Source organism: Oncorhynchus kisutch, linkage group LG22 (assembly GCF_002021735.2).
Source record: "Oncorhynchus kisutch isolate 150728-3 linkage group LG22, Okis_V2, whole genome shotgun sequence".
NCBI classification, from domain to species: Eukaryota; Metazoa; Chordata; class Actinopteri; order Salmoniformes; family Salmonidae; genus Oncorhynchus; species Oncorhynchus kisutch.
The window spans coordinates 30,309,400-30,324,635 of NC_034195.2; the positions used below are offsets into that span (position 1 = coordinate 30,309,400).

At 44.2% G+C, this 15,236-nt stretch overlaps 1 protein-coding gene across 3 annotated transcripts in view; it reads left to right on the plus strand.

Annotated features, from left to right (window-relative positions):
• The window catches only part of LOC109866961 (voltage-dependent calcium channel subunit alpha-2/delta-1), a 134,003-nt gene extending 123,362 nt beyond the window's left edge, over positions 1 to 10,641 (plus strand). For 2 of the 3 annotated variants that reach the window (XM_031802067.1, XM_031802068.1), the window contains 7 exons: positions 2 to 154; positions 1,271 to 1,323; positions 1,411 to 1,466; positions 1,740 to 1,866; positions 4,773 to 4,885; positions 6,068 to 6,150; positions 8,483 to 10,641. In XM_031802067.1, the coding sequence (XP_031657927.1) occupies positions 2 to 154; positions 1,271 to 1,323; positions 1,411 to 1,466; positions 1,740 to 1,866; positions 4,773 to 4,885; positions 6,068 to 6,150; positions 8,483 to 8,593 (696 nt within the window). In that variant the 3' untranslated portion in view covers positions 8,594 to 10,641. Of the gene's footprint in view, position 1; positions 155 to 1,270; positions 1,324 to 1,410; positions 1,467 to 1,739; positions 1,867 to 4,772; positions 4,886 to 6,067; positions 6,151 to 6,523; positions 6,613 to 8,482 lie in introns of all 3 variants that reach the window. The other variant, XM_031802066.1, reaches the window with a different exon arrangement.
• The last annotated feature ends 4,595 nt before the right edge of the window (positions 10,642 to 15,236 follow it).

Sequence of the window (15,236 nt, forward strand, 5' to 3'; positions counted from 1 at the left end):
GATTGGTCAGTTCTTTGGGGAGGTAGACCCAGTCGTGATGATCAGTCTGGTCAACACGTCTCTGTACTCCTTCAACAAGACCTACGACTACCAGTCAGTCTGCGATCCTGAGAGAGACAGCAAGGCTGCTGCAGGGCCACGATCTGTCTATGTGGTGAGAGACACACACACAGCACCCATATGCATAAATGCATTATCTTGCTTTGGTTACCTCTTCTGTTACATACAGTGCATTCAGAAAGTATTCAGACCCCTTCACTTACGCTACAGCCTTATTCAACTATGGATTCAATTGTTTTTTCCCCTCATCAATCTACACACAATACCCCATCATGACGAAGCAAAAACAGGTTTTTAGAAAATGTTTGCAAACCTATAAAAAAAAGGGAAATATAACATTTCCATAAGTATTCAGACCCTTTACTCACCCTTTACTTTACTTTGTTGAAGCCCCTTTGGCAGCGATTACAGCCGTGAGTCTTCCTGGGTATGACGCTACAAGCTTGGTCCTGGAGCAGGTTTTCATTAAGGATCTCTTTGCTCCATTCTCCCATCTCCACAGAGGAACTCTGGAGCTCTGTCAGAGTGACCAACATGTTCTTGTTCACTTCCCTGACCAAGGCCCTTTCCCCCGATTGCTCAGTTTAGCCGGGCGGCCAGCTCTATGAAGAGTATTGGTGGTTCCAAACTTCTTCCATTTCAGAATGATGGAGGCCACTGTGTTCTTGGGGACCTTCAATGCTGCAGACATGTTTTGGTACCCTTCCCCAGATCTGTGCCTCGACACCATCCTGTCACGGAGCTCGACGGACAATTTCTTTGACCGTATGGCTTGGTTTTTGCTCTGACATGCACTGTCAACTGTGGGACCTTAGATAGACACACATATATATGTGTGCCTTTCCAAATCATGTCCAATCAATTGAATTTACCACAGGTGGACTCCAATCAAGTTGTAGAAACATCTCAAGGATGATCAATGGAAACAGGATGCACCAATTTCGAGTCTCATAGCAAAGGGTCTGAATATTTATGCAAATAAGCTATTTCTGTTTCTTATTTGTAAAACCTAAAACACTTCGACAACTGTTTTTGCTTTGTCATTATGGGGTATTGTGTGTAGAATCATTTTTAGAAAAAGGCTGTAACGTAACAAATTGTGGGAAAAGTGAAGGGGTCTGAATACTTTTTGAATGCACTGTATATGCATATATTTTGTCCTTATGTTGTGAATTGTGCACTCAGTGCTGCTCTCCTCTTCACTCTCCAGCCCACTATAGCAGACATGCTGAGTATAGGTTGGTGGGCCTCCACTGCTACCTGGTGAGTAAATGGGCTGGTTACTGTAACTACTGTTTAGATATGGTCTGCTGTTTAGACCAACAGTAATGTGTTTGTTTGTCTCTCTAGGTCGATAATGCAGCAAGTCTTCTACGGTCTCATATTCCCCAGCTTCGTAGAGGCAGGTGAGTGTTAGGGTACAGTATATTGGATGTAATTATGTGATTATACAACAGTCAATTTATAAAGGTACAATATGTTTGTTGGGCTGTTAATATAGTGTAAATATCCTTGGGCTTTGGAGTAGTTATGTGGAGGAGTTGTAAGCACAGACCTGTTTGGTTTGCTTGTTTGTTGATTTGTGTTTTTGGTTGCGTATGGTGACAGTAGTGGATTCTCTCTCTCTTTCTCTGTATCTATCTCTCTCTCTCTCTCTCTCTCTCTCTCTCTCTCTCTAGTGGACTCAGATGATGACATGTCAGCTAACATGTTTAAGGAGAGTTGTATCACAGAGCAGACTCAGTACTTCTTCGACAACGAAGAGAGATCCTACTCGGGAGTCCTTGACTGTGGAAACTGCTCCAGGTGTGTGTGTGTGTGTGTGTGTGTGTGTGTGTGTGTGTGTGTGTGTGTGTGTGTGTGTGTGTGTGTGTGTGTGTGTGTGTGTGTGTGTGTGTGTGTGTGTGTGTGTGTGTGTGTGTGTGTGTGTGTGTGTGTGTGTGTGTGTGTGTGTGTGTGTGTGTGTGCGTGCGAAAAGGGAGATTCTCCTTCCTGGATAATTGTAGATGCAGAATGGGGTCAGTTTCCTGCTTTCCTCTGTGTTTTCCAGCTCTATTCAGGCAGCTGCTGTCGGCTGGGCTCTGATCAGACACATTACATTGATCTGTCAGAAGCTGGACACAGGGGGAAACAATGTTTGCTGAGAGCACTCTCCCAACCTTTTCCCCTGTTTTTGTGCTGCAACTCACATGTGGTGTGAGGGCTGAATGTATTAGAACTGCAGTGGGTATATGAGCCCCATGCGACTGACGTTTTTCTCCTCAATATTAATGACTAAAGACATGTAAACTTTAACGAGCACCATAAAGAAAGAGCCACAGACGAGAGGAGGCGGTGGCTCCACTGCCCTGTAGTATGTGTGTGATTTATTAATTGCTGTTTGTTCATCTGAACCACATATACACCACATGACCAAAGGTATGTGGACACCTGCTCGTCGAACATCTCATTCCAAAATCATAGGCATTATTATGGAGTTGGTCCCCCCCTTTCCTGCTATAACAGCCTCCACTCTTCTGGGAAGGTTTTCCACTAGATGTTGGAACATTGTTGCGGGGACTTGCTTCCATTCAGCCACAAGAGCATTAGTGAGGTCGGGCACTGATGTTGAAGTGATTAGTCCTAGCTCACAGTCTGCTTTCCAATTCATATGTGTAGGCCAGTCAAGTTCTTCCACATCGATCTCTACAAACCATTTCTATATGTACCTCGCTTTGTGCACGGGGGCATTGTCATGCTGAAACAGGAAAGGGCCTTCACCAAACTGTTGCCACAAAGGAGCTCTGTGCAGGTCCACAACCCACCTTGGGTCGCGACTCATACTTTAGGAAAGGCTGGCCTAGAATCTCATTGTATGCTGTAGCATAAAGATTTCCCTTTACTGGGACTAAGGGGCCTTTCCCGAACCATGAAAAACAGCCCCAGACCATTATTCCTTAGGCAGGTAGCGTTCTCCTGCAACTGCCAAACCCAGATTCATCCATCGGACTGCCAGATGGTGAAGAGTGATTCATCAATCCAGAGAACGCTTTTCCACTTTTCCAGTTCAATGGCGGTGAACTTTACACCACTCCAGCCGACGCTTGGCATTGCGCATGGTGATCTTAGGCTTGTGTGTGCCTGATCGGCCAAGGAAACCCATTTCATGAAGCTCCTGATGAACAGTTATTGTGCTGACGTTGCTTCCAGAGGCAGTTTGGAACTCGATAGTGAGTGTTGCATCCGAGGACAGATGATTTTTGGGCGCTACACACTTCAGCACTCGGTGATCCCGTTCTGTGAGCTTGTGTGGCCTACCACTTAACTTTCCACTGGAAGGGCAAAAATCTGACGAACTGACTTGTTGGAAAGGTGGCATCCTATGGCGGGGCCACGTTAAAAGTCACTGAGCTCTTCAGTAAGGCCATTGGCAGTAGAATGGAGATTGCATGGCTATAAACTCGAGCTATGTGCTCGAGTTTATACACCTGTCAGCAACGGGTGTGGCTGAAATAGCCAAATCCACTAATTTGATGGGGTGTCCACATACTTTTGTATATATAGTGTATTTCACCACGGTAGCCCATATGTGTGATGTCGCAGGAGGCAGAAGGAATGAGCAGCGTTTATGGTTTACTCTTATCTGAGGCAGATAAGAGCATTTTGTGTGTAAGCTTTGTTAGTCTGTTGGGAGTGTTTCCATTTGTTTTTGGGTTGAAATCTAGTGGAGCCTTTTCCTTCTGTCTTGGAATAATGCTGAATTCCATTGAAAGAATAAAATAACATTCCAATGGAAGGGAAGTGTCCTCTCCTCTCTCCCCTCCCTCACCTCTCATCTCCTCTCTTCCTCTCCTCTCCTCTCTCCCCTCCCTCACCTCTCATCTCCTCTCTTCCTCTCCTCTCCTCTCTCCCCTCCCTCACCTCTCATCTCCTCTCTTCCTCTCCTCTCCTCTCTCCCCTCCCTCACCTCTCATCTCCTCTCTTCCTCTCCTCTCCTCTCCTCTCTCCCCTCCCTCACCTCTCATCTCCTCTCTTCCTCTCCTCTCCTCTCCTCCCTCCCTCACCTCTCATCTCCTCTCTTCCTCTCCTCTCCTCTCTCCCCTCCCTCACCTCTCATCTCCTCTCTTCCTCTCCTCTCTCCCCTCCCTCACCTCTCATCTCCTCTCTTCCTCTCCTCTCCTCTCCCTCTCTCTCACCTCTCCTCTCCCCCTCTCTCACCTCTCCTCTCCTCTCTCCCCTCCCTCACCTCTCATCTCCTCTCTTCCTCTCCTCTCTTCTCCCCCTCTCTCTCCTCTCCTCTCCCCCTCTCTCACCTCTCCTCTCCCCCTCTCTCACCTCTCCTCTCCCCCTCTCTCCCCTCCCTCACCTCTCATCTCCTCTCTTCCTCTCCTCTCCTCTCTCCCCTCCCTCACCACTCATCACCTCTCTTCCTCTCCTCTCCTCTCTCCCCTCCCTCACCTCTCATATCCTCTCTTCCTCTCCTCTCTCCCCTCTCATATCCTCTCTTCCTCTCCTCTCTCCCCTCCCTCACCTCTCATCTCCTCTCTTCCTCTCCTCTCCTCTCTCCCCTCCCTCACCACTCATCTCCTCTCTTCCTCTCCTCTCCTCTCTCCCCTCCCTCACCTCTCATATCCTCTCTTCCTCTCCTCTCCCCCTCTCTCACCTCTCCTCTCACCCTTTCATGATGTATAATGCTAAGTATCTTACTATAACACTGTGTGTGTGTGTTTCAGGATGTATCGAGCTGAGAAGCTGCCCCACACTAACCTGGTGTTTCTGATCACTGATGCCAAGGCCACCTGTCTGTCTTGTGACCCCAGACCACTAAGACAAGCTGAGCAACCCTGTATCCTTTGACACGTACGCCCACACACACATACAAACCTCTATATTTGACAAACGGTAACAGAAGCTCAGCAGCACTGTATCTATCTACATGTTGCTACCATTATCAACATAATACCAAGCCTGTGTATTGAAGCCACATGGCTGTAGATAAGAAGTGCCCTCACATATAACTACATCATCCATCAGCAGGACACATGGTAGTACAGTTGCATTCATTTAGTTAGTATTACTGCTGGAGTGAAAAACTCGAGTCATGTTTTGTCAAGTCTAAATTCATATGGAGCTATGTATCTGAATGGAACATCTGGAGCCCACGTTGGGATCACTTTGAATCACTGTGCGTGTGTGCGTGTGTGTGTGCGTGTGTACGAGACATATGTGCCTGGGGATTTAGCTTCCTGCTGGTATAACAGTAAAAGTGTCATCGTCAGAGTTCAGAGGGGGGTCAAACCAGAGGCCTGTAGTTTATTACGACTCAATATGCTGATAATGAGGACTAAACACACACACACACACACTCACACATACAGCGAGATAAGCTATAAAATGTACACACTCCTTGTAGTGCACACTATTTATCAGCAAGAGAGTCTGTCCAATCACAGTGTCATGTTCAATCATGATGAATGGAGTTGTTAAAGGATAATACTCTGCCACAAACAGGGTGATATGTCTGAGTTTGTAAGGGAGCGTGTTAAAGGATAATACTCTGCCACAGACAGGGTGATATGTCTGAGTTTGTAAGGGAGCGTGTTAAAGGATAATACTCTGCCACAGACAGGGTGATATGTCTGAGTTTGTAAGGGAGCGTGTTAAAGGATAATACTCTGCCACAGACAGGGTGATATGTCTGAGTTTGTAAGGGAGCGTGTTAAAGGATAATACTCTGCCACAGACAGGGTGATATGTCTGAGTTTGTAAGGGAGCGTGTTAAAGGATAATTCTCTGCCACAGACAGGGTGATATGTCTGAGTTTGTAAGGGAGCGTGTTAAAGGATAATACTCTGCCACAGACAGGGTGATATGTCTGAGTTTGTAAGGTGGAGTGTTAAAGGTGTGAGATGTTAGAGATCTACAGTATGTTTGACCAGGACGTGTCAGTATTTAAGATCAGAGTGGGAGTATTGTACTAATAGGAGGTGTGAGTATGTTTGTATTTCCTTAGTGTGTGTGTGTGCAGCCCAGGGTCCAGACCCATGTGAGCTGGCTCAGAACCCCAGATACAGGAAAGGACCTGACGTGTGTTTCGACAACAACATAGACGTAAGTTCTCTTTCTCTATCTCTTGGTTTGAATGTTCTTCATTGCCTGATTGCATGAATTTGTTTATCTGTTTTACATTTTGCTCTCAGGGATCTTTTTTGTTCCATCAAATGAACTGGTTGCTTGCATGACAGGTCTTCTCATGTTCATTCTCTCATCTTTCTGACATATCTCATTAAGTTATGTCATCCTGCATTATCTCACCCTTTAAACTGACTTTCATTAACTGGCACAACAGTAACTGTCATTTAGTGTTTTTGCATGAAATCTTCATTCTCATCTTTTACATTTTTTCTTTCTCCTTGTCTCTTTTTCTATTTCCAATTTCCATCCTTCATTTTGCATCTCCATTGGCTCTTGTTTGAAATGGTAGGACGAGCCCCTGTGTCCAATCAGCGGTATCTCTGGTCTGAGTCCTGTCCCCCTCCTCCTGTTGCTGCAGGTGTTGATGCTGGGCCCAGGGTCAGTGTCCTTCAATACAAACTGAACTGAGACATGTCACTCCACCATTGTTGATAGTCAGGCCTTACACACATCAACTACTAACTGACCTAAAACCTTCCAATAATCAGACCTTACACATAGCCACTACTAGCTATGTGGTATCAATTACTACGTGGCTTCTAATAGGTCCATCAAATGCATAAACACACTTGGATAAACCCAGAGCAAAAGAAAGGCATCTACCACTTGATCATGTAATTCTACACCAGGTGAATAGTGTACTGTTAAGTCATGTTGATGTGGATGGAATGTGATTGATGGTGAGAAGGCTGCTACTGTGAATGTGACATCATCTCCTACTCTGAAAAATACTGACATCACTCATGTAAATATTTAACATACCCCACAGTATTTCCCTTGCCTATTCTGACACACAGTCTTCGTACTGCCCATAATAGACCTGTCACACACACACACACAGGCCGGGAGCGATGTTTCGGCTGGCCTGGGAATGGGGGGTACAGGTATTATACAGCGGATGTAGATCCTCTTCGGAGAGTGAATGTAGGACAAAGCCCTCTTCCCCAACTGAACGATGGAAGTTCCTCTGCAGTCTATATTCCCTCTAGAGTACATTGAGGAAGCAACAGATGGGTTTCCTACCTTTGACGATGTGCTGTACTGTACGACACACACACACACACACACACACACACACACACACACAAACATACACACACACCAAGGCCAAGAGCATGCACAGATATTTACTTTACTGACTGTATTGTTGCAGTGTCATTTACACGTTTAAAGTGACGTTTAAGTAACAAAATAAATTGACAATCAACTTTCATAACAGTTGCATACCAATAAAAAGAGACTAGCTTGTTGTCCTTTCTAGGTCGATAGGAACATTAGCCCAATTATTTAGGAGGGATATCACACCTGGCACAAATGATTGTCTAGTTGTGTTCTTCCTGCTGAGGGATGCCCTATACCTGCGCCCAGAGGGGAGTAGTTCAAAGTCCAGGTACAGGTGGTGACTTGGGTCTAAAATGATTTTGTGAGCCTTACGGAGGGTCCTGACCTTGAAGATCTCATCCAGGCCTATCTGTCTGACTCCAAGTACCTTGCTTGCTGTGGTGATAATCCTTCTCAGCATATTTCTCTGGCTGTCAGTGACATTGCCAAACCAACAAACAATACAAAAAGTTAAAATACTCTCAATGAAAGATTTGTAAAACAGAGTCAGTACTTTCTAGAAAGTACAGTCTCTGTTGGCTCTTTTTGTAGAACAGGTCTGTACATTTACTCCACTGAAGCTTATTGTCCAAAAGGACACCCAGATATTTGTATTCCTCTACAATTTCTACAATCTCTATATTCGGACCTCTGATAGATGTTGCAGAGGTTGGTGTTGTACATTCCTGAAGTCTATGCACATCTCTTTGGTCTTTTATTATTGAGGACCAAGTGTGATTCCTCACACCACTCTACAAAGTCATCTAGGACCGGGCCATGATGTTCCTCATCATCATGCAACAGGCTGATCAAGGCAGTGTCATCAGCGAACTTAACGAGGTGTCTGTCAGGATGGGAACTAGTACAACTATCAGTGTACAAGATGTACAGGAGTGGGGACAAAACACATCCCTGAGGAGAGCCTGTGTTGTTGTTGCGTATGTCCGACACGTGGGGACATATTTTGACAGATATCCTGAACACTGGCATCAAACAAGAGAACACACACACACACGGAGATTTCAATAATGTTGCACTCTCCTGAACGCAGCCTTGTAATATGTGTTTAATCTGTAATTTGCCACATAATCTGGTTTGAATTATCTCTTTGGCTGCCTGTCTGATTACCGTTTGTTGTGTCCAACAGGAGGATGATTCTGACTGTGGGGGCGGGACCTCTCTAAGCCCCTCTCTCTGGCCCTTGTTGGGGCTCCAACTACTGCTGCTGTGGCTCCTCACTGGCTCCCGAGACTCATGACCCCTACACAAACACACAAATGCACACACACACACACATACACACTCACATCTCACTAAGACAGTGTTTTACATTGGACTGTTTTCTGACGATCCATCCCCTGAACGTAATCACTGATGTGTTAACTCACTGCCAGTATGGAAGAGGAGTCACTCTCCTGTTCTCCCATCATTCTCCAATGCCAAAGGGTGCTCTCTCTCATCGCTCACTTCTCTTCTCTACCATGTTTCAATTGCCTGAGATATTCTATTCTATTCTATGGTGCAACAGTAAGAGCTAACCAAACCCTTTAATTCTGTAGTATCTATGTATTGGTTTGAGTCTGAGGGAGGTTGAGTGGCTGTCCTTTCATGCCAACATATTATTTTTCACTGACAGCAAATGATTTGTGTATGCCTAGTTGTTTGTATTATTGTTGCTTATGATATTTATTATATGTAGAAAAAGATCATTATGAAGACAACAAAACGCTGTAACTGAAATGGACAGCAAAGTTCTCAATAATCCAACTGTTCCAGGTCAACCAGGAGCGAGTAAATAGATGCAGTAGACTAGAGTAGGGTTCACTCAACAGAGAGCTGAACAACACTAACTATGACACCAAATAAAGCTCATTAGAGTAATGGGGATAGTTGGCCCATGAAAGAGACTCTGATAACATGGTCAAATCCTACTTTAATATCGTTATGTCCATGGTACCAATCTATGACCTGAGCCAAATACTTCCTAAATACTTTTGGTGTGCTTCATTTAGGTTCACTTGCTGAGTGAGCATGGTTGTACTTTTGGGACTATTCCATTGGTTCCATTGCACCGGGAAAGTGAAATCTAGTGCAACTCAAGTGATACACTATCTATTTGACCCAGGTCTTTATAGATACATATACAGTATAGCTTCATTTGATGCATCAGATTCCTAGTGCCTATGTAGCGTCAACATCCCATTCATATATCCAGAGTTAATCTTTGATGGGGAGTCATTGGAATGATGTCCCAATGTGTCCCAGTTGCACGCCGTACAGTATGCTATGTGTAGTAGTAGAGCAGGAGCAGTAGCTCAGAGATGTGTTTCCTATGTTACATAACTAGCTGGTATCTATCTAGCCTGGGTGTCAGTCTCATTCACCTTCAGACTGCCAGACAGACTTGAACCCACCTCTGTAGAACAATGTGCTCCTGAAGTTAGTTTCCTCTGGATCCCCAGACTCAGGATTTCAGCAAAGTGAAAGACAGAAAAGCTTTCCAAAAGACTACAGGAGTTTGTATCACATGCCCTGGTGAGCAGACAACTGGAGAATGATATCAGCATATACAGTATAAAGACTGTTTCTTTTCCGTCTTCTTCTACTGCTTGTTTCTTCTTTGTGTTGCTCTCTAAGTGCTGTCAACGAGACGCTGAAAGCTCGGTGTCAGAATGCTGCAATGTGACGGGATGAGTCTGTTCGATGTTGGACGCTCCTCAAACCATGGATAAGTCACTGTTTGGCCATGATGGAGAGGACCAAGGTACAGGCACTGTTACCACAGACCTGAACCACAGACAGTTTCAAGTCCTACCCCACTCTTATCCCAACCTTACCAAAAGTTAAGTTCACTGTAAACTACACATTACAAAAAAGCAGCACTGTAACCCTAACCCAAAATGAAGAACTAACAGCTCATGTTATGTCGTTTTTACATCAGGGCCTATCGCTGCCAGTGTTGTCCTTTCTGCCATGGCCATCGTGTGACTAAATGGTTTGGCGTTCAGGATCATGCCTGTTTATCGGAGTCACGTGTTGACGTGTGTATAACACCAAGAACATTATGTAGCCCTGGTACAGGCATGTCCCTGGGGAAATCCTTGATTGTGCTTTAATACATGACTTACTCTTTTGTGTAACTTGACTAGCCTGATTACATTTTGTATACATTTGTACAATAATGATATTTACTGTAAAAAAAGAAAAGGAAAAAAAGAAAGTGAAAAAAGGAGCTATAATGTTTATATAACATGGTTGTGATTCTTGTGCAAATATGAAGTATTCACAATAAACGTATAGTATTGTTATGGTCTATTGATTAGCTGTTCGTTCAACAGGAGAGTCGTTTATGGACATGCAACTTGGCACAGCAGATGGACATAAAAGAACCGCTTACTGTTTGAGGTCCCCTGTTCCCACAAGTAATACTTCAGTAATGATTTATAAATAGTTCATGCTGGAGAGATCAAACAGCGGGTCGCAGATCAGGACAAACATGGTGTTATCTTTCAGCTGCGCAGAGCAAGGTCACGATACTGCTAAAGATGAGGTGAGGGGAGAGGACAACTCTTCCTATCGCTCTGCGAGAACAACTGAGAGTCTCTCACAGCCATTCCACTGTGTTAGGAGCCTTGACACAGAGTCAACTGTACTGCCGCTGACAGGTTAGTAAATAACTCTAATCATGCAGTTACATGGATGTACTGTACAGCACTGGCTTGTAATGTCTGCTTCATGATGAATGTCACTGTATGCCATTCTAATCACTTATCTCTGCCACCTATCAGTGTTTGGTTTAACATCATAAGGTACTGACAGACATGCAATGACCATGTTCTTGTGCTCTCTAGCACACTGATAACAATACGTTTTTCAAAACGCAGTAATGCTCCTCAGATTCTCTGATATACTAATAGGGCATTATGCAACTATGACCAACCATTAGTTACACTGAGTCTGCCCGTTGCAGAGATTTTCACTGTTATTCTTCAAGGCTTGGGATTCATTATGCCAACTTGAGTTGATATTTATTTTCTCATACTGATCATGTGAGTGTGTCACTACTGGACTCCCTAACTGATGATACATCATTCTAAAGCCATAGTACAGGGGTTCTCACTCAGAATGACCTGGTACCAATGGGACATTCTTCAACCACACACTCTAAAGGCCTGCAAACTGTGATGACACCCTTTACATAATGGGATATTTGTGGATGCAAATGTTGTATCTAAGATGCTTTTGGAGAAATATAGTGCATCGCCTTCTTCTTTCTTTAATCAGAATGATTGTTCTAATACCTCAGTGTAATGTGCTGGCAGTGCTGGAACAGCATTACCGTGGACAGGTGTCCATGCAGATGAAAGACAGAGAGATGTGTAGTGACATAGCATGTCCACTGTACCAGACTGTATCCCTGGATGGGCCAAAAGTCCCCTCTCTCTGTGATGTCTTGACAGGGGGAGAAACCGACTTGGCCTATTTTCTGCTCTGGTCAAGCATCTCGGCTCTGACAGGTCAGAGTGTCTTTAGGTTTATGTTGTTGTTTACCCAATGTTATATTTGGATGAATTCAACTACTGCTCGTTTTTTGAGCGTTGTGTTTGTTATACTGGGAAAGGAAAGCTCAAAAGAATCACGTTGGGCTGTACTGGCAGGTCTCGGTGTGTGTGTGAAGGGTTGGTTAGCTTGGGGGGTCTGTGTGTAATGTGACTCCTCATCTGTAGTGATGGGGGTCATAGCCTTTACCATGGCTGCTATCTCCTTACATGCCAGTGCTCAGAGTTAACAGAGACTGAGGAAGAGAGAGAGGAGAGTGGGGGGTGATGAAGGAATTACCTCAACTTCAGAAATGGTCACAGGAAAAAAGCCTTATTTTTGACTGAAATAACATTACCTTACACATAAAGAGTCAGCACACTGCTATGTGTTTCTGAGTTGTGCTATATTGAACTTGGGAACTATGATGTTCAGCTGAGAGAAAGACCAGCACTGTCTCTGATCAGAGCACTGTGCGTTGATATAGACATTTGATCCTCATTAGTAAACTGGCCACAACCACCCTGAGGCCGTAAGAAATACCATGAACCTAACCTTAACCATACGGCCATTAGACCTAGCCTGAATAAACATCTCTAATCAAGCGGCCCTAATTTAGTTGACCTCTGACCTTCATTTTAATTGGTTGTAGATTAGTTGTTCCAGTCAGAGCAGAGGGGAGGGTTTGTTCCCATAAGCAGGGTCATCATTTTTCAAAAGCTATTTTCTTGTTGTCTGTTTGTTTTAGTAAATTACAAATCTACATTGAAGTAAAACACATCTAAATATGACCAAATTGCCTGCTCATGACAAAACCTAATATTATAGTGCTTCCCTCATGGCCCTTTTCATGACGACACTAGTAGCCACGGAAGTGAAAGCTAGCTAACTACCATCCAGAACATTAAGCTAGCCAAGACCAACAACACAAACAAACTGACTATACAGCTATGTGTTGTGAGTGGAGTAACAACGGAATATACATCCACGTGTAGTGAGTGGAGTAACAACGGAATATACATCCACGTGTAGTGAGTGGAGTAACAACGGAATATACATCCACGTGTAGTGAGTGGAGTAACAACGGAATATACATCCACGTGTAGTGAGTGGAGTAACAACGGAATATACATCCACGTGTAGTGAGTGGAGTAACAACGGAATATACATCCACGTGTAGTGAGTGGAGTAACAACGGAATATACATCCACGTGTAGTGAGTGGAGTAACAACGGAATATACATCCACGTGTAGTGAGTGGAGTAACAAACGTACTACACTAAACAAGTTGAATATCTTACCTGTGATGAAAAGTTTCCACACACAGAGCTACATGTATCCTACGTGGATACCGGGTCCCCCAAACTTTTAACCAAAAAGAGTTCTTCAAAGGGTTCTCCTGTGGAGACAGTTGAAGAACCCTTTTAGGTTCTAGATAGTTTAACCCAGCATTTTGGAAGTCAATTTGGAATCAGTCAACAATAAATCCTAACATTCCCCAGTATTCCTTTGATTCTCCTGTGGGTGCTGGAATTAAAGTCAACATTCCCAACCTGACCTACAGGATCAGCAGGATGCAGGGCCCCCAGGTGTGTGTTTGTGTTTGGTGTTACTATCCTTGTGGGGACCAGAAGTCATCACAAGGATAGTAAAACAAAGAAACTTCACAGGTCCCCACAAGGAAAACGTATATTTTAGGCATACAGTAAGGGTTAGGATTATAATTACAGTTAGAGTTAGAAGTAGGGTTAGCTGTTAGCGTTAGAGGTTAGGGAAAATAGGATTTTGAATAGGAATCAATTGCTTGGTCACCTCAAGGATAGTAAAACAAATGTGTGTGCGTGCATGTGTGTGTGTGTGTGTGTGTGTGTGTGTGTGTGTGTGTGTGTGTGTGTGTGTGTGTGTGTGTGTGTGTGTGTGTGTGTGGTGGATTCAAATAAAGTATTTGACACTGTAATGAGTAATCTGTTGGTGGTTTAAGGTACATGGCAGCCATCAGAGTTTAGCACTCTGCCTCTGGCTACCGCCCGGTAAAGTCCCCTTAGACACCCACCACACACACACATACACACACACACACACACACACACACACACACACAGGAGACTGAACAGAGATTCATTTTGTAGAGGGGGGTGCCAGCATGTAGATCATTCCCAGCTGCTGGGTCCCCACTTCTTCAGAGGGTAATCAATCTCATACGGACACACACACAGGGGCATTGCAGAGGGTTGCACTGTGTGTGTGCGTGACCCCACCTGAACCCTGTTTGGCATAGCGTGCATAATGTTTACCATCAACATGCTAATTACAAATATCAGTTCTGACACGAATACACACGCACGTGGTAAAAAAACTGCTTGCCCAGAAAACGTTCACTCCACCCTATCCACAGGGTGAATTAACAATGTCCACCAGACAACACAAGTTGGTTGTCCCAGATGTATGGATGGTGATGGTACATACTCATTACAACAGGCCATGGTGAAATGAACATGAGGCGGTGTTATAGTGATAAGTCATCCCAGTCATTAGTCACCAAAGGCCAATTTTGAGGAAACTGCAGGTATAACACCTTTATCAGCTGGCACAACAATAGTGAAGCAACTCTAGTTCTTTCCTCTTAACGTGGAATGGTCTTGTGTCTTGTATGTAAAACGTGGTCTATTCTCTCTGTGTGTGACATATGTATAGAATGGAAAAGGATGTGTGAGTTAAACCGTTATGGTTAGTGTGATATACAAAAGGATAGGGTATTCTACTCTGGGATTGTTTCACATCAACACCCATAAACACTGGCGACAAAGGACAAACACTGAACACTGAATAACTAAGGTTTGTCTTTGGGTGTCTGCGTGTCTGTGTGCAGATGTGTCATGCCCATAGGGGGCACAAGGGTACATGCCCCCTCAGATGTGTCCTGTATTTAAATTCTTCAGATATGAAATTAATTACTTAACTTCTTTTTAAGCCCATGTTTTATCATAATTATTTATGAAAGATCTGTCAGCGTTATTTTGCAGAGGTGGCACACCGACTGGATCAGGCAAAGAGTACCTCTCCCTATTCCCCCTAGTAAGTGGTTCCTTCCAAGGTGCACCCTGAGATATGCTAGTCAGGATGCTAGGCACTCTAGTGCATGCAGACAGTGTAGACTTGATTTTAGCTGCCGATGAAGGGAATAAATACCACAAAAAAGTTTTGTTTCTCTGCAATACTAGCCACCTAACAATTTTATGAAGTTGGCTATAGCTTGCCAGCTGGAAAGGTTCCCATTCTCCCGACCTCACAACTAGCTACCAAGCCATTTCAGCCATTCAGTCAAGTTAGAGTAGCTTGTCTAACTACCTTAGCTGGCATGC